Source organism: Panthera pardus, unplaced genomic scaffold, assembly GCF_024362965.1.
Source record: "Panthera pardus isolate Hobbes unplaced genomic scaffold, ASM2436296v1 HiC_scaffold_16, whole genome shotgun sequence".
Lineage (NCBI taxonomy): Eukaryota > Metazoa > Chordata > Mammalia > Carnivora > Felidae > Panthera > Panthera pardus.
The window spans coordinates 224756-248569 of record NW_026526721.1 but is presented as its reverse complement, the minus strand read 5'-3'; the positions used below and the strand labels follow the sequence as shown (position 1 = coordinate 248569).

At 47.4% G+C, this 23814-nt stretch overlaps 1 protein-coding gene across 10 annotated transcripts in view; it reads left to right on the top strand.

Moving 5' to 3' along the window:
• DIP2A (disco interacting protein 2 homolog A) overlaps positions 1–23814 on the top strand; it is a 117693-nt gene that overhangs the window by 61978 nt on the left and 31901 nt on the right. For 9 of the 10 annotated variants that reach the window (XM_053902921.1, XM_053902920.1, XM_053902916.1 and 6 more), the window contains 14 exons: positions 446–643; positions 8000–8091; positions 11497–11607; positions 12865–12988; positions 13325–13434; positions 13875–13977; positions 15412–15476; positions 15709–15802; positions 16931–17050; positions 18510–18624; positions 20016–20155; positions 22048–22184; positions 22588–22668; positions 23085–23212. In XM_053902921.1, the coding sequence (XP_053758896.1) occupies positions 446–643; positions 8000–8091; positions 11497–11607; positions 12865–12988; positions 13325–13434; positions 13875–13977; positions 15412–15476; positions 15709–15802; positions 16931–17050; positions 18510–18624; positions 20016–20155; positions 22048–22184; positions 22588–22668; positions 23085–23212 (1618 nt within the window). Of the gene's footprint in view, positions 1–445; positions 644–7999; positions 8092–11496; positions 11608–12864; positions 12989–13324; positions 13435–13874; positions 13978–15411; positions 15477–15708; positions 15803–16930; positions 17051–18509; positions 18625–20015; positions 20156–22047; positions 22185–22587; positions 22669–23084; positions 23217–23814 lie in introns of those variants that run through there. The other variant, XM_019434648.2, reaches the window with a different exon arrangement.

The following is a 23814-nucleotide window of genomic DNA, read 5'->3' as shown; positions in this document are numbered from 1 at the left end:
ACAAATGTTGGCTACACAGCCACTGGAAACATAAGAGATTTTACTTTATTTTCTCTTTCAACCTGGTGATGGGTGGTTTGCATGCGCAGACTGAAACGCGACTCTGCTCACTTTTGTCCTTTATAAGTGGGACCCACGCCTGGTTCTCAGATGTCGTCAGGGTTGGCCACAACCCCGTGAAAGCCTCAACGTCACTGCTGCCATTCTGGGATTGTCCTGGGGGTTTACAGTCACCAGTGGCCATCATTGTCCAGGACGAATCTCCATCTGTCCTTTGGTCGGTTGGCCTGTGACTATTATAATGATAAGGAAATCTGGACAAATTCTTGAAATCTTGTTACCACTGGTGTTTTGTTTTTGGTTTTTTTTTGAGAGAATGCTTAAAAACAGAATGTGTGGATGGTTCTATGAAGTGCTAATTATTAAATTTCGATTTTGCTTATAGTGCAGCAACCAGATCCAAATCAGCCAAAGCCTGAGGGAAGCCAGACGGCAGTGCTGAAAGGGGAGCCCCTGGCCGTGGGGACCGCCTGGCCACCGTCCCTGCTGGCTGCCTTGCAGCGCTGGGGCACGACACAGCCCAAAGCCCCCTGTCTGACTGCCTTGGACACAGCCGGGAAGGCCATCTACACCCTTACCTATGGCAAGTGTCAACAGAAAGCAGTTGGGCTCTGGCTTAGCTGTAAAAATGTTACATGTGTCATGTCATACAGCACAGACATACAGCTTCATGAGCACGATAGAGCAATTCCTGAGAAACCAACACCACTGTCAAAACTGTCACTCCAGGTGCCCCTCCTGGACCACTGCCCCTTCCTCCCAGCAGAGGGGACTACTCACTGACCGATGGTGACCAGCCACTGCTCTGGTGTTGAGGTTCACATCTATATATGCATCTCTGAACAATGGAATTTAGTTTTGTCTAATTTTGAACTTTGTATAAATGGAATCATACAGTATGTATTTTTGTGTTTGGCATCTTTTGGTTCTGTATTATGTTTTTATGTAACACAGATCATAAGCATCTGGCTTGATGCATTTTCACGGAGTGATATGCTCCTGTAACCAGCACTCAGCTCCTGAGCATTTCCAGGTCCCCAGCCCCCGTTTCCCTTCCAGCACATGCATCCTCACACTGGCGGGGAACTGTCACATGCCTGTGACCGTTGCCTCGCTTGTGTCTCAGTTTTATGTCAGTGGAATTATGCGAGACTCAGCCCTGATGTGGTGTGAAGCTGTAGCTCTTCTCATTGATGGATGTTATTTTAGCGTATGAATATGCCACCACTATGCCCGTACTCCACGGTTGAGGGACACCCGCACTGTTTCCACTGGGGCTATTGTGTATAGTGCTGTTATGAACATTCTTAGGTGCGTCTGGTTGGTGAAACATGTGCAGGCATTTGTGCTGGGAATGTGTACACATACGAGGAGACTTGTGCAGCTTTAGGACACACGGTCACCTGGTTTCCAACGCGGCCGCAGTGACCTTCACTCCAGCCGGCAGTTTGTGCGGACTTTCAGTTGCTCCCCATCCTTGTCAACTTGATATTGTCTATGTATTTCATTTTAGCCTTGCCTGGAGGTGTGTTGTCCTGTCAAGTTGTATTGCTAACTTATTTGCATTTCTCTGATGGCTAATGATGCTTTTTGTATGTTTATTGGCTATGTGAATATTCTCTTTTATGTACTATCCAAATCTTTGGCTCATTTTTCTATTTGGTTGCTAACGTTTTCTTCTTTGTATGTTTCAAATACATGTCTTTTGTCAGATTTGTTTTGCAGGTGTCTTCTTCCACTCTTTGGACTGTCTTCTAACACTTTTATTGGTGGCTTTAGATAAATGAGAAGTCCTAATGTAATTAATCTAACTTATCTATTTTTTTCCCCTTGTCCTGTTTGCCACACCTAAGGTCACAAAGATATTCTCCTACCTTTTCTTCTAAAAACTTGTTTTACTCTTCGTATTTAGGTGTCATGATTCACGTACAATTTAGTTGGTGTGTGGTGTGACATTGGAGTCGTTTTCTTCCCCGATGAAGGTCTGGTTGACCTATTGCCATTCACTGAAGAGGCAGTGCTTCGCCCAGGGCCCCGCAGGGCTGCCTTGTCGTGTATCGGGTGGAAACACATGTGTGGGCGTGCTGCTGCTCTCCATGCCGTTTGCACAGGCTGTTTTCTGTTCCTGCTCCCTGAACAGCTGTAGCTGTGTGAGTCCTGGTGTCTGGTATCGACGTCCTTTGGCTCTGTGATTGTTTCTTAAGGTTTTCCTGACTCTTCTTGGCCTGTTGTATTTCTAAGCCATCTTTAGAATCAGTTTGTCAATTTCCAGAAAAATTCCTGCTGGGATATTGATTGGCACTGCATCGATTCTGTAGTTCAAGTTGAAGAGAACCGATGTTATTACAATTGCGGAACCTTCCAGTTCATGACTGTGGAGTATCTCCCCTATTTCAAGGCCTTCTTTAATTTCTCTCAGTAAAGTTTTATACTTTCGAGTCCAGCGCTCTTGAGCATCTTTCATTAGATTTATTCCTGGTGGAATGGAATGGAATGGTTAGAAACTGTTGCTTGTATATAGAAGTGCAATGGATTTCCTCAGGTGGTGATTTTGTATCTAGTGATCTTGTAAATTAACATTCTTTTTTGTTTGTTAGTAATTTGTCCATATATCTTTTGGATATCCTGTGTTCAAAATCATGTCATCTATGGCCAAAGACAGTGTTATTTGGACCTTTTCAGTACTTACACCTTTTATCTCTTTCTCTCCTCACTGCACAAGCCAGAACTGCCAGTACGATGTTGGGTAGTGGGCATTCTTGCCTCCTTCTCCATCTTCGGTGGAAAGCTTTGGGTCATGAAGTATGATGTTTGCTGTAGTTTTTTTTACTTGTTTTGTGGTCGAAATTCTTTGTCAGATTAAGTAAGTTCCCTTCAATTCCTAGTTTAGTAAAAGGTTTTTTTTTTCTTATAATGGATGGCATTGAACTTTATCAAATACTTTTTCTGCTCTGTCAAGATGATCATATGGTTTCTCTCTCCTCTCCACTTAATTTGATGAGTTACATTAATTACATTAATTTTCAAATGTTAAGCAGCCCTTACATTCCTAGAATAAATTCCACTTGGCTGTGATATCTTCTTAACAAATGTCTGGATTTGATTTAACCAATATGTTGTTTAGGATCTTTGCATCTGTGTTCATTAGAGATTGGTCTATAATTCTTTAAGGAAGTTGCTCATTGCCTGCTGTGAGGGGTGTGGCTGTTGACCACCTCCTCCTGTTGAATTCATTTTTCCGGTCTCTCTCTCCTCTCCTTCTCAGACTTTGATTACACTTATACCTTTTTTGAATCCTGTGTAGCTTTCATGTTCTTTTTTTATATTTTGTATTCTTTTCTACATATTTAGTTGACTCTTGAACAATGCAGGGGTTAAGGGCACTGAGCTCCTGCACAATTGACAACCCAAATATAAGTTTTGACTCTCTGAAAACTTAACTACTTAACTGTTAGTCTACTGTTGACCAGAAGGTTTACCGATAACATTGGTAGTCGATTAACACATATTTTTTATATGTTTCATGTACTGTATTCTTACAATAAAGTAAGGTAGAGAAAAGAAAATGTTATTAAGAAAATCATAAGGAACATGGGGCACCTGGGTGGCTCAGTTGGTTAAGTATCCGACTCTTGATTTTGGCTCAGGTCATGATCTCATAGTTTGTGAGTTTGAGCCCCACATCAGGCTCTACGCTGGCAGTGTGGAGGCTGCTTGGGATTCTTTCTCTCTTTCCTTCTCTCTCTGCCTCTCCCCTGATAGCACTGTCTCTGTCTCTGTCGCCCTCTCAACATAAATAGACATTTAAAAAAATTAAAAAAAAAAAAAGGAAAATCATAAGGGAAAAAAATACATTCACAGTATTATACTCTATCAAAAAAACCCACGTGTAAGTTGACCTGTGTTGTTCAAGGGTCATCTGTACTTCAGTTTGGAGATTTATTTTCCTTAATTCAAAATCTCTAATTCTGGTTTCTGAAATTTCTATTGTATCGTGAAATTCCTGATGAGTTCTTAATTTAGATATTGTCTTTTTGGTTTGGTCTTTTTGGAACAATTCTGTGTTCTGATTCCTATTATAATTTTCTAGGAAAATTCTTTATCATTCCATGCATTGTCTTTATCTTTTCCTTTATTTCCTTACCATGACTCTGTCGGCAAGCTCCAGGGTCCTGTCACCTCCAGGCCTGCTGCTCTTGTCTGTACTTTCTCTTGGTTTTAGTCTGGGGAACTTGTCTTTTGGGATGCATAGTACCTTTTTGATTGAATGATAGACACTGTGTGTAAAAAATTGTTGAGGCTCCAGGTGATGTGGCCTTCCTTGAGAGAAGTTCCTTCCTCTCTACTCTTGGCAGGTACCGTGGTGGCTGGTCACTGCAGTCAAGTCTGAGCACCTGTGTGCTTTTCCTCTGGGGTCCCCCAACCCTGGCTTCTATCTCGTGTACTACTAAGAATCCCACATTGCTTCTCAGAGGTTTTCAGCATGGATTTTCAGCCTCCTGTCGTTCACAGTCCTAGGACTCAGTAGGTCTTCTAGGGGGAGGCCGGCTGTGCTCTCACGGCCCCCAGCCTCTGCCAGCAGCTCTGCTGTTTTCTTCGTGCCTCAGAGGCAGTGATCCACAGGCATGAGGCATGAGATACTCCATCTCCTGTGAGTGCCAGAACCCTAAACACCCAGCTTTTATAAGAAACAGCTGTGCACAGTCAGCTCACCTCCCCAAGGGTTTTCTCTCTGGAGTCTTAACTCCTTTAGTTGACTTTGCTGCCTCCAACAGATGGTTTCTGCATTTTATCCAGTTTTTAAATTCTTTCAGGTGGGAGCCCTGGTCTGCCACCAGTACTCTCTCCTACTTGGAAGCAGAATCTTTTTCCATTATGCTTTTAAGATTCGTCCATATTATTGTGTATAGTTGCAGCACATTGATCTCTGTCAAGGAATGAATATATATCAGAATCTGCATATCGGTCGGTTATAATGTTGCTAGACATTTGGGTGATATCCAGATTTGGCTATCACAAACTGTGCTGCTAGGAACATTCTGGGGTGTGCCACCTGGTACATAAGCATGCATTTTTGTAGGGTATGTACTTCAGAGTGGAAGTGTTGGGTCTGAGATTATACGTATCTTTACATTTATCAGATAATGCCAGTCTTTCCCAGTTTATGTTTACCTGATCAGTGTATTCGCCCCACCTGTTCCCCATCATTGTCAGCCAGGCTTATTATAGCTAATCTGATGAGAATATGGTAGTAATATTTCATTTTGGTGTTAATTTGGATTTTCCTGAAGACTGAGTAGGTTGAGATCTTTTCCTGGATTTTTTTTTTTTGAATCATTTGGATTTTCTCTTTTGTTAAGTACTATTGAATCTTTTACACATTAAAAAAAAATGTTGTCTTTATTTATCTTGAGAAAGAGAGCATGAGCAGGACAGGGGCAAGCAGAGAGGGAGAGAGAGCACTGTCAGCACAAAGCTGTATGTGGGGCTCGTGCTCACAAACCATGAGGTCATGACCTGACCATGACCTGAGCCAAAATCAAGAGTCGGATGGTTCACCGAATGAGCCACACAGGTGCCCCTACACATTTTTAAATATAGGGTTATTTGTGGGAATTTTGTATGTGCTCTGGATACCAGTCCTTGTCAGTGACGTGTGCTACAAGTGTCTCCCACTTTGTCCTTTGGCTGTTACTCCCGAATGGGAGGTTAGTGAGCAGAAGGCCCTTCCATTCCTGCCTAGTGCTTTGTGTTCTCAAGGACTCTCGCTCCGCCAGGATCATAAAGCTATTCTAGTATCTTGTGAGAGCTCTGCTGTTTTGTGTGTGGTGTGGGGCTGGGTCTCGGGTCAGACTTTCAGGACGGATAGCCAGCCGTCTGTGCTCGTCCCCACAGGCTGCCACTCTTCTCTAGCGCACCTGTGTCCTAGGTGGACCGGTCCACATGCGGTGGGTCAGTTGGGGTTCTTTGTTTCAGCCCACTGGGTTATATATAGCCTTAGGCCAGGACCACACTTCCTTAATTACTGTGGCTCTGTAGTAAGTCTTGACATCCGTGGAGGAATCTCGCTTCCTTCTGCAGGAGTGTGTCAGCTGTTCTCATCCGTGTGTCAGTGCCAGCTTTGGGATCAGTTTGTCAGGTGCCACAGGCACACCTGTTGAGATTTTGGTTGTAATTGCTTTGAACAGTTTGTAAATTGACACCTTCGCATTATTGAGTCTTCTAGCGCACGGACATAACATATCCTTCCATTCATTCAGATCTTCACTTTATCTCAGTAATGTTTTATAATTTCTTGTGGTGAGACTGCATATCTTTTTTAACACATATTCTTAGATATGTTGCATGTTTGTTTTAATCGTATTGTAAATACAATCATTAAAAATTTTTACTTAACATTTATTGCCAGTATACAGAAATGAGATAGTCTTTCTACACTGTTGTGGTGTCTGGCAGCCTTGCTAACTTCAGTTATAAAAGATTCATAATGTGCTCAGTCACATCATCTGCAAATAATGAGTTTTGTTTCCAACCGCTTACCTTCTCTCCACCCCTCCATCTTGTTGCATTGGCTAAGACTTTCAGTAAAAAGGCCTTTGTCCTTGACTTATTTCTACTTCTTCAGGGAAAGCTTTCAATACCTGACCATCGATTATGATATTTCCTATAGGATTTTATCACTTTAGGGAAATTTCCTTCCATTTTGAATTTAAGAAGGATTTTAAAAATCATTTAAAATCCTGAGTGATTGTTAAATTGTTTTACTTTTTTTCACCTTTGTTAATGTGACAAATTATGTTGATTTTCTGTTGAAACTTTTTGCATTCTTGAGATAAACTGACCTGGTCATGATGCATTATTCTTTTTCTATATAGCTGGATTGGAAATCTGTATGTATTACAGTTATCAACATCTTGAATTGACCTTTCTATATAGACAAAGGCAACAGTGCTTTGAATTGAGTATTTTTTTTCTCATTTGTTTCTTGGGTCCCACGGTTTGCTCACTTCACAATGTTGAGCCTAGGTTTAGTATTATTTGCAATGAAATTTTACCACTTATTCAGAGGGCGTGGCTGCTCCACAGGAATTTGAGGGAGGTAAATTGTGACTCTTGTGTTACCTCTTTGGTACATTATCGCATGGGGTAAATGTCAAGGCTGCTGTGGGTGTGGGGATGGACTCGGGTTTTTTTGTCTTCCTACCCCATGTCACCCCGGCCTTGGTCTACCTCCCCAGAGACCTTGACTCTTTGTTTCATCTCCCATCTTCCTCGGGGAAGCTGTCCTCTGCTGAGCATCCACTAGGGCTCTGTACTGAGACTGTGTGCCAGCGAGGAGGGGTCCTGGGTCTAGGGGCTGGGTCCTGGAGGGCCAGACACACCACTCCAGCAGCCAGTGGCTCTGAGCAGGTTACTGACACCTCCCAGACTGTCTTCTCTTGAGTGGAACCTAGAGATGGAGGTAGGACCCACCTCATGAATCATAAAGGTTAAAAGAACTATATGCCACTCTGATAAGGGATGTGGTTGAGAGACATTTAATGACATGAAAATGCACTCACAGTGCAATGTTGATTGAGAAAAGCAGAATGAAGTATTGTCCCATTTCTTGAAAATTGCACATGTGTATATGTGTGTGTGTGTGTACATGTAACCGAAATAACGCTGACTTTTTTCTGCTAGCTTTTCTATGTTCTAAATTTTCTATAATAAAATCCTGTTCTATTTTTGTATTAAGAAAAATAAATCTATAAGTTGTGTTTAAGATAAAACGACGATGTTCATTACAGCATTGTGCAAAATAGTTATCAGTTGGAAACTACCTGAATTTCCAACAATAGAATGATGGTACATTATGGGGTATTGTGATTGCTACATTAAAATGTTAATAATTAGTTTCTTAAATTTTACATTGCTTAGTATTTTTATTTTATTTTAGGCAAACTTTGGAGTCGGAGTTTAAAACTAGCTTATACTCTACTTAATAAACTGACTAGTAAGAATGAACCACTACTTAAACCTGGAGACAGAGTAAGTAACTAGAATATAACTTATTGGAGTGAGCAAAAACAGAAACTCTAAAAATATGTCTCATTGAAATCAGTATTCCATCAGTTGGCTAGACTTCTAGCATTAACGCAAGGGATTTAAAGTCAACAAAGAAAAAATATTAAATATGGAAAAAGTTTATGATGATGTACATAAGATGATGGTTCTTTTTATTCTTCCTCATTGCCCAACCACTGACTCTTCAAGTTCTTTCCTCTTTGACTTCATATATATTGATTTTAATAAAAATATTAATGTTAATAAATATTAGGTCCCCAAAGCTTAGGTTTTATGAGAGAACATTGATGTAACTTTGAAATTCTGTGTGTTTCCTATTTACCTCTTCCTCTCTTCCATATGACCAGGCAGCCCCCTCTTGCCTCACTGCAAAGGTGGTTACGAAGGAGGCTAGAGACGTGGTGTTCCTTGTACTTACTGCACTGCCCAACATTTTTGGCAGTAGATACATGGGGCTACTTAAATTGACCAGAAGTAAATAAAATAAAAAATTTAGTTCCTCAGTCACACAAGCCACGTTTCGAGGGCTCATGCATAAGCCACATGTGGCTAATAGCTACCACATTTGATAGCTTGAAGATAGAACATTTGCATTATCATAGAAAGTTCTGTTGGCCAGCACTGCTCCAGGCAAACTGAACCAGACGTGAGAAGTGCAGGTAGACCAGAACATCTAGGATGGAGGACAGGACACCCAGTCCTGTAAGTAGTAAGAAAATCTAGTGAGAGAGGCTGCCTGTGGTCAGATCACCCAGTAGTGAAACTGTAAGTTTCATGCAACTCTGAGTGCCCACTCTTTAAATAGAAACCAGTCGCCAAGGACATTTGAAGAAGGAAACCTGAATGAAAGAGAACAACCAAAGGGCAAAGAAGAGAAAAACAAGAGAAGGGGATGGTGGCCAGGCAGGGGAGGAAGAGAGAGGAAGAGGAAAGAAACTTGGCAGAAAGCCAGAAACAGAAAAGGAATTTTTAAAAAATTAGTATTACTATCCCTAGAGAACTAAGATGAACATATTGCTCCATAAATCAAGAAAAAGATGCTAGTAGGGAAGACTAAGAGATGGAAAGTGGGAAGGACAAATAGTGTAAACGTGAGACTTGGTCAAGGAGGTCCAGCATCTGGCCAGTAGGAGTTCCAGACAGGAAGGAGGACAGAGAGTAGAGAGTTGTAAATGGTTGTAGTAACGCCAGTCAACATCCTGGAGCTGGAGGGTGTTAGCTTCAAAGTGAAGGGCCTGCAGCAAAGCTCAGCAACACTCCTTACTGCTTCCGCAGCAGGACCAGGTACAGAAAGGAGCCTCTGAGCTTCCGAGGGGAACAGGAGTGAGCCGCAGAGCAGGGCAGCCCAGGAGGACGGAGGTCCCAGGATTGGGGCTTGCTCCTGAGCATCTGGTAAGACTTAGGAGCTCACCCGACTGCTTGGCTACTTGGAAAATACTTTCGATAGGTATTTAACACACGTGGTGGAGCATTTTAGAACAAATTGGCCAGTGGAAACTGGAAAGCAAAGCAACTAAAGGTGGTGGTAGCTGTCACCATCAGCAGATGTGGACGAGGCTGTAAACATGTGAATAGTATGAGAACAATGCTTGTGCTTTAGAACAAGCGTGTAAGAATTCCTGATTTATGGTGTGCTTTAAAATGAATCCAGAATCACTAATTTATTTTTCTTGAAAAAGATGCCTGCAGGGACAGAGACTTCCAGATATTCTTCTTGACTTGTGAGAGTCCACGTAGTTAGGTTAATTATGAGAGATTGACAGGATCACAGTGAATGAACTCATTATGAGATGTGGGTGGCAAATTTCTCTTCCCTTGAGGAATAGAGTTTGTAAAAGTGAACAAACACAACTCTTTATAACAAATTCTCTAAAAATGTTTTTATACCAAACATTTAGTCTCAAAGCTACAGGTCATAGTTCTGGTGCAACCACTGTTACATCAACTTTTGAAGGAGAGCTTTGCCCTTTTCAACAGATTAACTTGCTAGAAACTCGATTTCCAGACCTCAAGCAGAGACTATAGGTGTAGCTCGAGTTTTGTCTTAATGAAGTGGAGAGTTATTAGCAGCCATTGTTTTGTGTCCAAGGGCCCACATCAGCAGTCTGTCCACTCTTCTGACTTACCATTTATGGTTTCAAGCAAACTCACTACAAGATTTGGAGCTTATAAAAATCTTGTTCCATAAATAGCTTTTAAGTTTATCAGATGTTCTAAGAAATGGAAGCTGGAGGATGGAGGAAGAGAAAGAGGCAGGAACACAGAGGGCTGAGTGTTCATCTACAGTGATAGGAAAAAGAATCGATACTGAGACATGTTAAAAAAATAGAATATAGTAGTATAAGCATCATAATATTTAAAAATATCAATAAATAGCAAGAGGAAGATGTAAGATGTTTAAAAAATGTTTGTTTGTTTTGAGAGAGAGCGAGTGTGCATGCTGGTGCGCCAGCTGGGGAGGGGCAGAGAGAGCATCCCAAGCAGTCTCCATGCTGTCAACGCAGAGCCCAACCTCACGACCGTGAGATCGTGACCTGAGCCGAATTCAGAGTCAGATGAAATCAGAGCTGATGCTTCACCGACTTAGCCACCGAGGCACCCCTAGGATATTTTTTAAGTGGTTGCCTTGGGGAGTGAGGAAGGGCGGAGCATATGGGTATTACTTTTCATTAGTACTTTTTGTCATCTTAAATTGTGTGTTTTTAAAATGTTTTTGATAAAAATAAAAATGTAAGATAAATAGAAGATACGGCTTAAACAGTGGCAGCATGGTGATCAGGTGGGCCCCCCAGGGAGTCCGCAGGAGGCAGCAGCTGTAGGGGTCTTAGCTGAGGTGTTCGGTGCTCTCCCCCCTCCCCTGTCAGTACACTGAAGCCTTGAGTGAAGATCTGTTCAGCTAAAACTTTGGTGTTAGGACCTTACCTTCTGGAAGATACTTTAGGTGTCATTTGATTCCGAGTCTACTCTTCCTGTTGGTTCCGGCACTTCTCACCTGGACTGGCGGATGTGGGGGCGGGGGGGCGGTACCTCACCAGGGGTCCTCAGCTGCTGCCCAGATAGAGTGCACAGAGCCAGGTCCCCATCCCACAGCCAGACTGGGGCTGGACTGCCTCTAGACACAAACATTTTAAATTATTTTGTTGCATGTGGAATAAAGATCCCAGCCTAAAAACTATGAAAAGTTACATGGTTGAGGGAGTTTAAGGACCAAGAATTAACCTCCAAATCACATTTTCTGAACCCAATTTGAAAAGCTGTAAGATCATCTAAACTGCCCCAGATTCCATCTAGTCAGCAGAGATCCTGAGTGTTGAGAATGATCGCATGTTTCGTGAGTGGGTTTCATGGTTTTCCTTCACGCTGTTGTAGGTGGCCCTGGTGTTTCCGAACAGTGACCCGGTGATGTTCATGGTGGGGTTTTATGGCTGTCTCCTGGCGGAGCTGGTTCCTGTCCCCATAGAAGTGCCGCTAACAAGAAAGGTAGTTCACTCTGTCTGGGCCGCGGGGTTTTCTTCCAAAGCTGACACATAGACGCGACACGTCCTATCTTGCCCTCCCGGGAAAGGACGTGTTCTGGCAGACAGGTGCTGCTTTGACCCAAGGGAGGGTCCTGCACAGCAGGACTTCGGGAGACATTAGATGCGGTTTCACCGACATTTACTCATTTTTACGTATCTTGCTGGTGAAAGGGACTTTTAGAAGCTGTAGATGGAGCTAATATATCATCTCTGTGAACTTTCCAGTACAGACAGTGAGCATTTTTTCTCTGATGAATAGAATTTATGATTTGATAAGATTTTGTTAAACTTTCTCCCAAAACCATGTGCTTATTGATAATAATTTTCATTTCTTGGGAATAAATAAGTCACACAGTAATTAATGTATTGTAGCTCACTTCTCAGTGATAATATTGAATATGCAAGATGGAAATTTTCTTGCATTTCTGTCCACTTACATAACGGCATGCGTTTTTTGTTACCAACAAATGATTAATGTGGGGAGCTTGCTGATGTTCTGGGTAGCCAGTCCATCTTAAGTGTAAATGTCAGTAGTCTGGTTATGGAAAACGAATAGCATTTTAGGAGTAGACAAAGCATGTATTTTAGAAGATTAAAGCTCTCTACCATTTCAGAGTTCAGGTACTTAAAGTGAGCATTGTCAGCAACAAATACTCAAGAATCCCAAAAGTAAAGTTTTAAATAAAACCAGTATATCTCAAAGGATAATATATGATGAACAGATATTTGACTACAGAGACTCTTTGGAAGAAGCAAGAGGTTTGTCAAACCTGCAAGAAGAAAATGACAAACCTTTACTGAGGGACACATATAGAAGAAGCGTTGACAGGAAATGTGCATTTCTGTGGCGAATAAGTAAAAGTGTCAAAGGTCGGGACTCCCCAGGTTAATATGTAAATTTTAAACACAATTCAAGTGGAAATTTCCATGCTGTTATTTTTGGAGTTTATTAAAATGCTCCAAAATGTCGTTTGTTTGCAGGAAAACACTTTGAGAAATTAGCCCATTATCTAGAACTTTGTATTTCATTGCAAAAATATGTCTTTTAAATTTAAAAATGCTTATATTTTACTTTCATGAAAATATAGTCTCTACTACATAGGATTGGGTTGTAGGACTTTGCAAGGGCAAGGTGAAGCACTCTGCTTTCTGTGTGTGGGTCTGAGCGGGCAGGGCCCTTGGTGGCGGCCCCATGAGCGCCTCGCCGTGTTTTGTGCAGGACGCCGGCAGCCAGCAGGTTGGGTTTCTGCTGGGAAGCTGTGGCGTTGCCCTGGCCCTGACCACGGATGCTTGTCAGAAAGGCCTGCCCAAGGCACAGACCGGAGAGGTGGCAGCTTTCAAAGGTAGGCGGGGGAGTCCACCTGCGGTGTGCGGGTATCCTTTCGTGGCAGCCGAACCTTATGTGGGCTGAGGGGTCTTCAGGAGTTAGGTCCTGGTCACAAGCCTGTGTATCTCGCCACCCACCCCTTGCCCCAGTTCAGGGTCTAGGCCTGCACCGTTTGGTGTGGTGGTCACAGGTCAGAGGCACCCACTGACTTAAATATGAATTAATGTAGAGTAAACGGGACCAAGACTTCTCCTCCCTGGGTGCTCAGTGGCTAGTTGCCAGTGGCGGGCGGCTCAGCCCTGAGACCCACTCACCACTTGCCTGGGCCGGTGCCTTGTCCGTGCCTTCACAGGTTGGCCCCCTCTCGCCTGGTTGGTGATCGATGGGAAGCATCTGACCAAGCCCCCGAAAGACTGGCATCCACCGGCCCGGGATGCAGGGGCCGGGACTGCCTACATCGAGGTAATGACCTCGTCCCGCTCGGAGCCTGCGGGCCCCACGAGCCCAGCTCGTTTCCCGTGACAGTGTGCGTGGTCACAGGCTTACACTTACCCTCTGTCTTACCATCACCTCAGAGGCAGAAAGGGTAGGACGGGAGCTCAGTCAGGTCTGGTTTCACTCCTGCTTGATCATCCCTCCCCAGCTCCCTCGGGATGTCAGCAGTTAGGGGGAGCCTGTGTGTACCAGTGTGCTGGGACACTTGCCCCATGGTGTGTCCTAGTTTCCTCTGTGGGTGTCACCCTGAGAGTCATGGCATAAAGTGTGCTCTGGTGTGACAGGATGGTTAGTGAGGGACAGACGACTGACCACTTCTCCTTTTTAAGTTCTGCCAGCCTCCCATTCTGTCTGCTGTGGCCTCCAGAAGCGTCACATAATGGATTTTTTTTCTTGAAATCTTTCAGTATAAAACAAGCAAAGAAGGCAGCACAGTGGGGGTCACGGTGTCCCACGCATCCCTGCTGGCACAATGCCGGGCTCTGACCCAGGCTTGCGGCTACTCGGAAGGTAAGGGCATGCGGGCAGCTCTTCCAGCCAGGGTGCTCGGTGCTCTCTCTGCTCATGCTGGAGGCGTGGGTGTTAGTTCACCCCAGCAGCCCCACTCAGGGGCCTTTCCAAAAAATATATGTGTGTGTTGATTTTACAGAGCATGAAATTCACACACTACCACTTGCTTATGCCTGGTGGGCTGGTTCAATCTGTGATGTAGCTGAGAGGCAGTGTATCTTGCATTAAAAAAAAAAATGGAAAACCATCTTATTGGACCCACGTTTGTATTACTATATTCTATGAGTATGGTTTTGGCTTAAGCTGTCATGCATGCAAATACAGAAATGGAATCTTTATGGTTGTAGATTTTCTGTTGGTAACATATAGGTAGCTCCCCCCCCCCCCAATTTACTGTTAAATATCGGATATTTAACTTAGAGAACTGTTATTTTAAAAACTATAACAATGGATACATGGTAGTTTCCTTACCATAGCAATACTGGAATTGAATAAAACTAGAAAGTAAATTGAATGGTATGTTTAAATAACTAAAATATGGGTGTTTAAAAGTAAGGGGTAAAAAAATAATGAAATTAAAAGGGGTAGCTGAAGACTTCAGTTAAGATTTGGAAAATGATTTTAGATATATTCAAGGGCCTGAATAATTTTTTAAAAATTGGATTCGTTAAATCAAGTCACATGGTTTTCTTTTTGTCAAGATCTATGTATCACTTCTCATGTGGGCTCTTTAGCTAACAAAGGGAGCGTGTGCATAGAACCTATTCAGAAAGCACTCATGTTTCCTGGCACAGCAGACCTGTGTTCACCTTTGGTGTCCATCCTGTGGGGATGCACCTGGGCGTTGCTGTGGTTTTGATGGGGGCCACATTTGCTCACAGCCCCTGTGTGGGGCCTGGAGCCAGGTCCTGCCGAGCACAAGGCTGTGTACGGCCTGGGTCGCCACCCGCTCATGCGTCCGCCACCTCCGCTGGGGGAGAGCAGAGAGAAGGGGCAGCTTTCTGAGGGGGGTACAACACGAGCAGCCCGTGACATTGCCCGAAGATGCAGGGTAGTGGCCTCGGTGCGAGAAATGGGGGAGTCTGGGTGTAAAGTGAGAAGTAAGTGTGTCCATGGTGAGTCCTCACCCCACATCTCACTGCAGAGTGAGAGGCTTGAGCAGCCGCCTTGGGCATGCCGTTGCTTGTGTTTTCGGACCAGGGATCAGCACAGCTCTCTGTTTGAATCCAAAGTCATATTGACCTACTTTTGAGTTTTTCTGGTAATATGAATAGATAACCAAGATAATTGATGAATTAGTGCATGATGTTTGGAAATGTGTATGTTTCCTAAAACCCTTCATGTCAATGATGTATTCATCTCAGTTTCTTTAAAAATGCACATGACTTGTGAAGAGGGTCACTCAGTGGTTTAACCATCTTTGTCCACTTTCAGCTGAAACATTAACAAATGTGCTGGATTTCAAAAGGGATGCTGGTCTGTGGCATGGAGTGTTAACAGTGAGTGTTGTATGCTAAATGATCTAATTGTTGCAATGAGGGATTCTAGTGCTTCGTATCAATAGATGACACCAATGCCTATTTTTAGGTGATGTAATTAACCCTTATCTGAAATGAAGTGTCATCATGAGAAGGCCATTGACGTTATCTTTGCCTTCTCTGGCGTGATGTGGCCCTCTGCTGTCTGCCCCTGGACGAGGCCTGCCCCTGAGCACCTCTGTTTTTTTCACAGAGTGTTATGAATAGGATGCACGTGGTCAGCATCCCGTACGCACTGATGAAAGTGAACCCACTGTCCTGGATTCAGAAAGTGTGTTCGTATAAAGGTAACGGGAAACAGCACCATCGTTGGATTCACCCTTCATTAAAGAGGTCACTTAGATTAAGAAAACAATAAAGCTGACACGCAGAACTGCAGATGCAGGCTGAGGAGCCCCCACAGCCCGCGTGTGCCGTGACCACGTCTCAGACGTTGCCTGACCTGCGTGCACGGCCTGGATGACCCTTGTGGAGGACAGCGCCATGACAGCTCTCTCCTGCAAGGACCATAGGCTTCTGATTTTATTCTCTTGAAACTTCCTTTACAGTCACATCACTACTCCCAATTCTTAGTAGTAGATAGAGAGGGTTTTAATCTGAAGCCGGGCTTTTCAAGCCACCACTAGCAGAGCTGCTGATTCCAAGGAAGCAGTGTAGACAGAGTGCCATGGGGCTGCCCATGGGCCCTGCCGTGCCCTGCCCTGCCCCCTGCCTTGGTTAGCTGCAGTGCTCCCTGAGCACCTGCGCAACCCTCGGCCCTGCCTCTACTCCAGCAGGGCTGGGGGGCACCTTCAGAAAGCCCAGAGGCTGGGCCTCAGGTCTCTTTTCTCCCACTAACTTGTCCCCGGTGACTGCCCATGCTGATCGCAGCGCTGGCGGCCACATGCGGACGTTGGGCGTGTGCTCTGCTGTGCATCTTTGCAGCAGCCTTGGGTGGTAGCTGTCTCTGTTTCTCCTGTTTTATGGAGGACAGCTCAAGTTGTGGTGGATTTGGCAGGTGTGGCCCACTAGTCTGTGCGCAGCCAGGACTGAGGGCCGAGTCTGTCTCTTCACATCCTGGTGTCTTCCCAGCACGCGGCAGGCCTGGCCACATGACCGTGTGAGTCAGCAGCTCAGGTAGGGACCACAGAAGACAGAAGAGCAGACATGGGAAGAGCAAGATAGAGCTTCCAAGAGAAAATTAAAGTTGGGAGACAGATCTGAGATTTCTGTGTCTGAATCAGACCTCAGAGCTGGTTTTTAAACACAGCAGGCCAGGACAGTTGCACTGCCTATGGGACATGGCTGCAGGGAGCCTGTGGCCAGAAACACAAGTCTGTGTTGTCTGTCCTCTCGTGCACCTGCATGTGTGTCTGTGAGGTGCCAGGGCACCACTTTCCCATGACACAGGGCATGTCTGTGCTCCTCCTCTGCAGCCCGGGCCGCGCTGGTGAAATCCCGAGACATGCACTGGTCTCTCCTAGCTCAGCGAGGACAGAGGGACGTCAGCCTCAGCTCGCTGCGCATGCTGATCGTGGCCGATGGCGCAAACCCCTGTGAGTAAGCCCAGCTGATGGAGGACGTGGCCTCTCCTCCCGCAGGCCTGACTCTGGGGGGAAGAGGCTTTAGTAGAATATGGAAGAAACAGCATGGCGACATTCCGTGTGCATGAAATAAATGAATGTCCTGTAACCTGCTGTGACATACAACCCCTGGTGGTGGGGAGCGAGGAGGGGTGGGGGTACTCACTGGTATCTCCCATGCATGTTTATGAAGGCTCTGAGTTTAAAAGCAGTTTTAACACCATTGACAGAAGATACATTAAGAAATGACCAGAATGTAGATGCTAATTGGGAGCCTGTCCCAGCCTCCGTCCTTGGTCCCTGTGGCCCCACTGATCTGGCTCCACCTCCTTGTGGGATTTCCCCTGGCGGCTGATGTGCGCCCTGGGCTCTGCACAGGGTCTGAGCGTGGCTGCCCATTGGGGGCTGTCCGAGGCCTGCCTCAGGGGAGGCTCCGTTGACCTTTGGTGGGTTTTCTATGCAGCACAAAGCCCTTGACCAGGTAGGTGGGTTTTCTTGTGGGTTTAACAGCTGTGTGCTGCTGTTTTTGCATTGAAACCACCCTGGACCAGAGGCTGGCCTTTCATCTAGTCCCCTAGTGAGAAGGGCCCTGAGAGCCCTGCACCCCTGGGTCCCCCACCGCTCAGGAGGGCACACCGCCTTCTAGCTCCTCCACCCACACGTGGGCCCAGCAGGGCCCCCTCCATCCTGCCTCCAAGATACCGAGAGCTGCTCGCTGCTCTGTGTCCCGAGCCACCTGAACAGCCCACTGCCAACAGCTTCTCACCTGGCACTGCCTCCACCCTCCCAGTCACTAGGCTTCCACGAGGAAGCCCTTCGCCAGACCTGATCCTCCACAAACCTCAGATCCTGCCGCTCCGCGTGCCCCCTGAATGAGCTGGGTTGTCTTGTGTGTCCTCTGCTGTCTACCAGTGCCCAGCACGAGTGGGACGCGGGCCCCTCCCCTTCCTGGGCCTCTCTGTGGCAGAGAGCTTGAGGTTTGTGGTACAGCCCTGGGGTCCTGATGATTGCGGCCCCAAGCAGGCAGCACCCACCTGCCGGGGAGCTGAGTTTCCACATCTGTGACGCCCCGGACTGGCCAGGGAGAGCAGGGAAGAAACAGGGGGGCAGCCTGGGGGTGGTGCATGGGCCGCTCATGGCAGGGACCCCGTGGCCCCAAGGCGCTTTCCGCAGCAGGCACTTACACGCACCTGGGCCTTGTGAGGAGGAAGAGTCGCCTGTAAACACTCCTCTGTCACTTCCCACTCGGCAGACCTGGGAGGAGGGGTGAGGGCAAGGCTGGCTGTGAGTTAGAACTCAGAAACACGGCAGGGGTTAGACACAGGCTTTCTGGGACGAATTTCCAACTCTTCTCTGCTAGTGATTTCACAATGCACCGTGTTTTTCATGGAAACAGCCCACCCCTCCGCTTGTGTCCCTCTGTCTCACGCAGGGTCCATATCCTCCTGTGATGCGTTCCTCAATGTCTTCCAGTCTAGAGGGCTGAGGCCAGAGGTCATCTGTCCTTGCGCCAGTTCTCCTGAGGCGCTGACGGTCGCCATCCGCAGGTAATGTGGTTGCTTGCTCAGTCTTGTAAACACGGAGTTCTCACTCCTACAGCTGAATTACCTGTGGCACCAAATACAGCCCGTCTGTCTCTGAGCAGTAGGAGCAATCAACGCTCTGGAGCAATTAACACGCCATCCTGTGCCAGGTTCCCAGGCGTGTGTGCAGAGTGATGGCGCGGTTCCCCGGGCACATGCCCCTCGCCCTGTTGGTGGTGGGACCTGTGTAGCTGCTCCCAGGACTGTAATCATGGGCTTGTCTTCCCTGAGCGCCTCTCCTCCTCCTTGGCCTTGGTAAACATAGCAGCCCAGGGCTCTTCCCTGCCCTGGGCAGGGCCCTGCATCTGCAGTGCTGGCAGCAGTGCACGGGGGTCTGTGCTTGTGGGGCCCTCACCCTTCCTGGAGAAGCACCGTGACCCATGCTTAGCACCACCCACTCACGGGGAAGCCCCCAGGGCCGTCTGTGCTCCTCCATCACAGCCCAGAGGGCAGGGTCTCGTCCTTCCTGTGCTCCTCCCACACCCATGGCGCTCCCCAGGCCACTTTTTCCTTCCCAGGTCACCTCTCGCCTGCCCCAGGGCTCTTGTCCCCAGGAGCTCCGAGTGCCATCCTGGGGCGGGGGGCGGTATGGTTAGTTGAGACTGTTAGATTAGTATATTCATAGTCTGTGCTTTCATATGTGCAAGTCTTCAATAATCCTAGAATTTTAACAACTCAGCAAGAAAAATAACATCTTTATCCTTCACACGCCGTAAGGTGTTCTTCATTCCTTTGTTCTGTGGTGACTTCTCTTGCCCAACAGTGTGCTTTTTCTCACTGGAGAAAACACTGACCTTTGTTACTTGGGTCCCAGCTGCAGCTGCGCACCCCACCCCCACACCTGCTGGCAACAGCCATTGTATTTCCCTTGCTTTCTGTGTCCAGAGTTTGGACTGGCAGACGTGGCTTCCAGCACAGTCTCTGGTCTCTGGAGCGGGCTGCCCTGGGCCTGTGCAGGCACGTCATTCTGCTCACCTGGCTGTCCAGGGCTTCCAGCAAAGGTCTCAGCACAGCCAGGTAGAAGCTGAATCACCGTTAGGACCCCTCCTGGGAAGTCACAAAGTGTCACTTACACGGTTGTCACAGGCCCACCAGATGAAGGAAGGGACGCAGACCCTGCCTCTGGGTGGGAGGTGTGTGCAGGTCCCCACGTGGGGAATAGCACGTGGGGTGGAAACGCTGCAGCGCCTTCAGGAAGACTGTCTGCTGTGGCCAGTCGTGTGGCCTGTTGTCCTCACAGGGTGTGGTGCCGAGAGGGGCTTTGGTGCAGCATCGTCCTGCAGGCTAGGTGGGCCGTGGGTCCCTTCCCCCATGGGCTCTGTCCCCTTGTCAGCTGGTCTGGTTTCATTTTCTAGGCCACCAGACCTGGGAGGACCTCCTCCACGAAAAGCTGTCCTGTCGATGAGCGGTCTCAGTTTTGGCGTGATCAGAGTTGATACTGAAGAGAAGTTGTCAGTTCTTACTGTTCAGGACGTGGGTCAGGTGCTGCCTGGAGGTGAGGGATGCAGCCGGAGTGTGTCTTGTCCTGCGAGCGGTTGACAGAAGGAGAGTCCAAAGTGCTCCAGGCTTTGAAGGAGTGCTCTGCAAGCACACAAGTAAAAGGCTTATTAACAATGTTTTTCTGTATAAATTGGTGTTTTAATTTGTAATACATCTTTTCAGTTTTTGCCTGCCCTTGTGATAAATTTAAGGTTGAGCGAAAATGTGAGGGTGTGCTTGTGGCCTCTGAACCTGACTTGTGCTTGTCCGGTGTCTGGGAAACGGAGCAGTCCCTGCAGGCCAGGTACAGGCTTCGTGTGTCACACACGTTGAGGCACTTAACCTCACTGCACGTCTGTAAACAGCCTGATAATTGGGTTATACCAGCAAGGAGTATGTGTTACATTAGGAGCATGACCCTGAAGCTTCCAGGAAATTCCTGTGGCTTCTAGAAAGGCCTACGTGAGCCCTCCTGCCCATTAGGCCCCGTGCACCTGAATGCTGGCCCCACGGCAATGCCACAGGAGAGGGTGATAGAGCGACCTAAGTGTCGCAGAGGGAAACTGAGCACTGAGCCTGGCCCAGGAGTCCCCAGTGACAGTTGTGAATAGGGGATGCTCTGTTCATGCTGCTCTGAGGTTACCCCTCACTGCGATGACCTCACAGCTGCTCTGCTGTCTCCTCACCATGCAGGCCTTTCTGAGATTCATGGGTAACTATCTTGACCACCCTCCTTAGGCATGTGTGCACACAGTGCTCCCCTAGGAGTGTGTGTGTGTGTGTGTGTGTGTGTGTGTGTGTGTGCACACACAGTGCTCCCTGAGGAGTGTGCATGTGTGTGCACAGGGTTCCCCTAGGAGTGTGTGTGCATAGTGCTCTTCTCGGTGCATGTGTGTATGCAGTGGTCCCCCGGGTGTGTGCATGTGTGTGCGCATGCAGTGCTCCCCTAGGTGTGTGGTGTGTGTGTATAGTGCTCCCCTATATGCATGTGTCTGTGTGTGTGTGTGTGTGTGTGTGTGTGTGTGTGTATAGTGCTCCTCTGGGTGTGTGTGTGCAGTGCTCCCCAGGTCAGCATGTGTTCACTGGGAGAGTTGCGGAGCCGATTGGCCTGGTGAGGGCTGATGGCACCTTGCTAAGCAGATACTTAACCTTGCACTGTGTTAGCCCCGCATGAAGTGGATTTGCGGCCTTTCGTGCCTTATTGTGAGAGTATCTGGCTGTGAGCTGCGGGCTCACAGTGACCTGCACAGGAGCACCAGCCTCCACTTTATTTGTGAATAAACAAAAGTCGCTGAATGAGTGCCCCTTCTTTGTCTTCCTGATCGCCTGAGTCTTTGGACAGGAGCATGTATTAGAGTCCAAGGGAGGGCAGTGCGCAGGCCCCCACAGGCTGCTTAATTCATCACTGAGTGACCGAGTTTGTTTTAACAGACACCTGTGTGTTCTGGCACGCACGTCACTCTTCTGTTGGAAGCTGTTTGTGGGCCTGCTCTTGCAGGGCTGGCCGGCCTGGGGCTGCAGTGACCTGACAGGCAAGGTCCCCAATGCCCAGAGCCGGCAGCAGGCAGGATTGTCTGCTGGGGAACTGCTTAGTGACAAGGGAACTACGGGGTCAGCCGGCCTGTCCCGTGGGTTCAGGAGGGCCACATGAGGGGGCATGGAATCCTGTCAGCCTGGGCTTATACGTGCAGGATGCATTGTGTTGTGGTTACACACTACGTATAAAATGTAGATTTGCGCCTGCATAGAGCGTGGATTCTACATGTCCTAGAACTCATCCTAAGAACACACTGCGTATATAATGTTTTGTTTCCATAACTGCAAACGTAGCAGCAAGTAGATCTCTGTGAATGACCCATTTAAGTGTATTTCCATGCTTATGATTTTGAGGGCTTTTTCTCTTTTTAGCTGATGTGTGTGTTGTGAAGGTAGAAGGTACCCCTTATCTCTGTAAAACTGATGAGGTTGGAGAAATATGTGTCAATTCCAGCGCAACTGGCACAGCGTACTATGGACTACTTGGAATCACAAAGAGCGTCTTTGAGGTTTGTACCTTTTTGTGACCTTTATGTTGGAGTTAAGTTCCATAAGCACTGATGCAGCACACTGGGCAAGATCAGCTCCCGGAAGCCAGCACTTTGCATGTTGGAAGTGTTGACTTGTTGGGATGAGTCCAATGAGTGCCCACTCCTCTGGGCCAGGCACTGGACACGTGGAAATAAGGGGGTAGCAGGAGGGACACAGGCCATGCTGGGTGTGGGAGCCCCAGGAGGGTCTCATCTGCTGGCAGGGACTCCTTCCCCCGCCCAGGGAACCTTGGGCGACAGCCTCATCTGCCAGCAGGCAGAGTGTGTGCTGAGCTCTCCTCCTTGCCTGCTGGGTCTTACTGGCCAGCTGGTTGATTATCCATGGACCACAGCCTGACTGTCCCCTCTCTGCTCTATGCAGACTGTCCCGGTCACAGCAGGAGGAGCCCCCGTGTCTGACAGGCCTTTCACCAGGACAGGGCTGCTGGGCTTCATCGGGCCTGTGAGTATGTTCTGCTGCCAGGACCTGGGCCTCCACACCTCAGTGGAAGGGACGCTGCCCGCATCTATTGGGTATCTAGGGGCCATGACTACTCTCCACATCCCATAGTGCACAGGACAGCAAACACGACAGGACTGTCAGCTCAGGATGTTCCTAATGCCCGTAGGCCCAGTAGCAGTAGGAGTCCTGTACGGCTTCACCTTTCCACCGCCGACTCCCCTCCAGATGTCCCCTGGCCCCCAGCCCAGCCCACCAGGCTGCATGACCCTTCCACCCCATAGCCACCCCTGGGCCATGTGGACCCGTCTGTTCCTTGGTTTCCATGTGCTTTTGGCTGCTTGGAGCAGCCATCAGCTGCCTGGCCCCCCAGGGCTTGCCTGCGTATCCTGAGTCCTGACCAGCGTCCTTGCTTCCAGGATAACCTGGTTTTTGTCGTGGGCAAGCTGGATGGGCTAATGGTGGTTGGAGTTCGTAGACACAACGCGGATGACATCGTGGCCACTGCGCTGGCTGTGGAGCCCATGAAGTTTGTCTACAGAGGCAGGTGATGCGCTGCGGGTCCCTGTGCTGTGGCTCTAGATCCCTTCTCTACTTACAGTTTGAGTTGAGAAGTCTGTCTTCAGTAGAAGGAAAGCCCAGTGATTTGAATACACAAAACCTAAAACTTCCGGCCCATCAGGAAAACTTCACGGAAAGAGGATGATCTTTGCAGCCAGGAGCCTGTTCTGTCCTCACCTCTCACAGTGCTCACGCAGCTCTTTCAGAGGATGAGGCCCATGGAGCACTTGGGTCAGCATCCTAGAACCTAGACGTGCAAACCGAAACAACCAAGTACCAGGTGCTCTGAAATCACCGATGGCCGAGTGTCTCTTCTGCTAAGGTTCAGCGAGACACACAGAGGCCCTACCTTGCTCCTGGGATAAGAATCAATTCAGCTTTTCTAGTGTGTTAGGCAAGCCCTTTAAAGATTCTCATTTCTTTTTTTAAAATATATATATATTTTTTTTAACGTTTATTTATTTTTGAGACAGAGAGAGGCAGAGCATGAACGGGGGAGGGTCAGAGAGGGAGACACAGAATCGGAAGCAGGCTCCAGGCTCTGGGCCATCATCAGCCCAGAGCCGACGCGGGGCTCGAACTCACGGA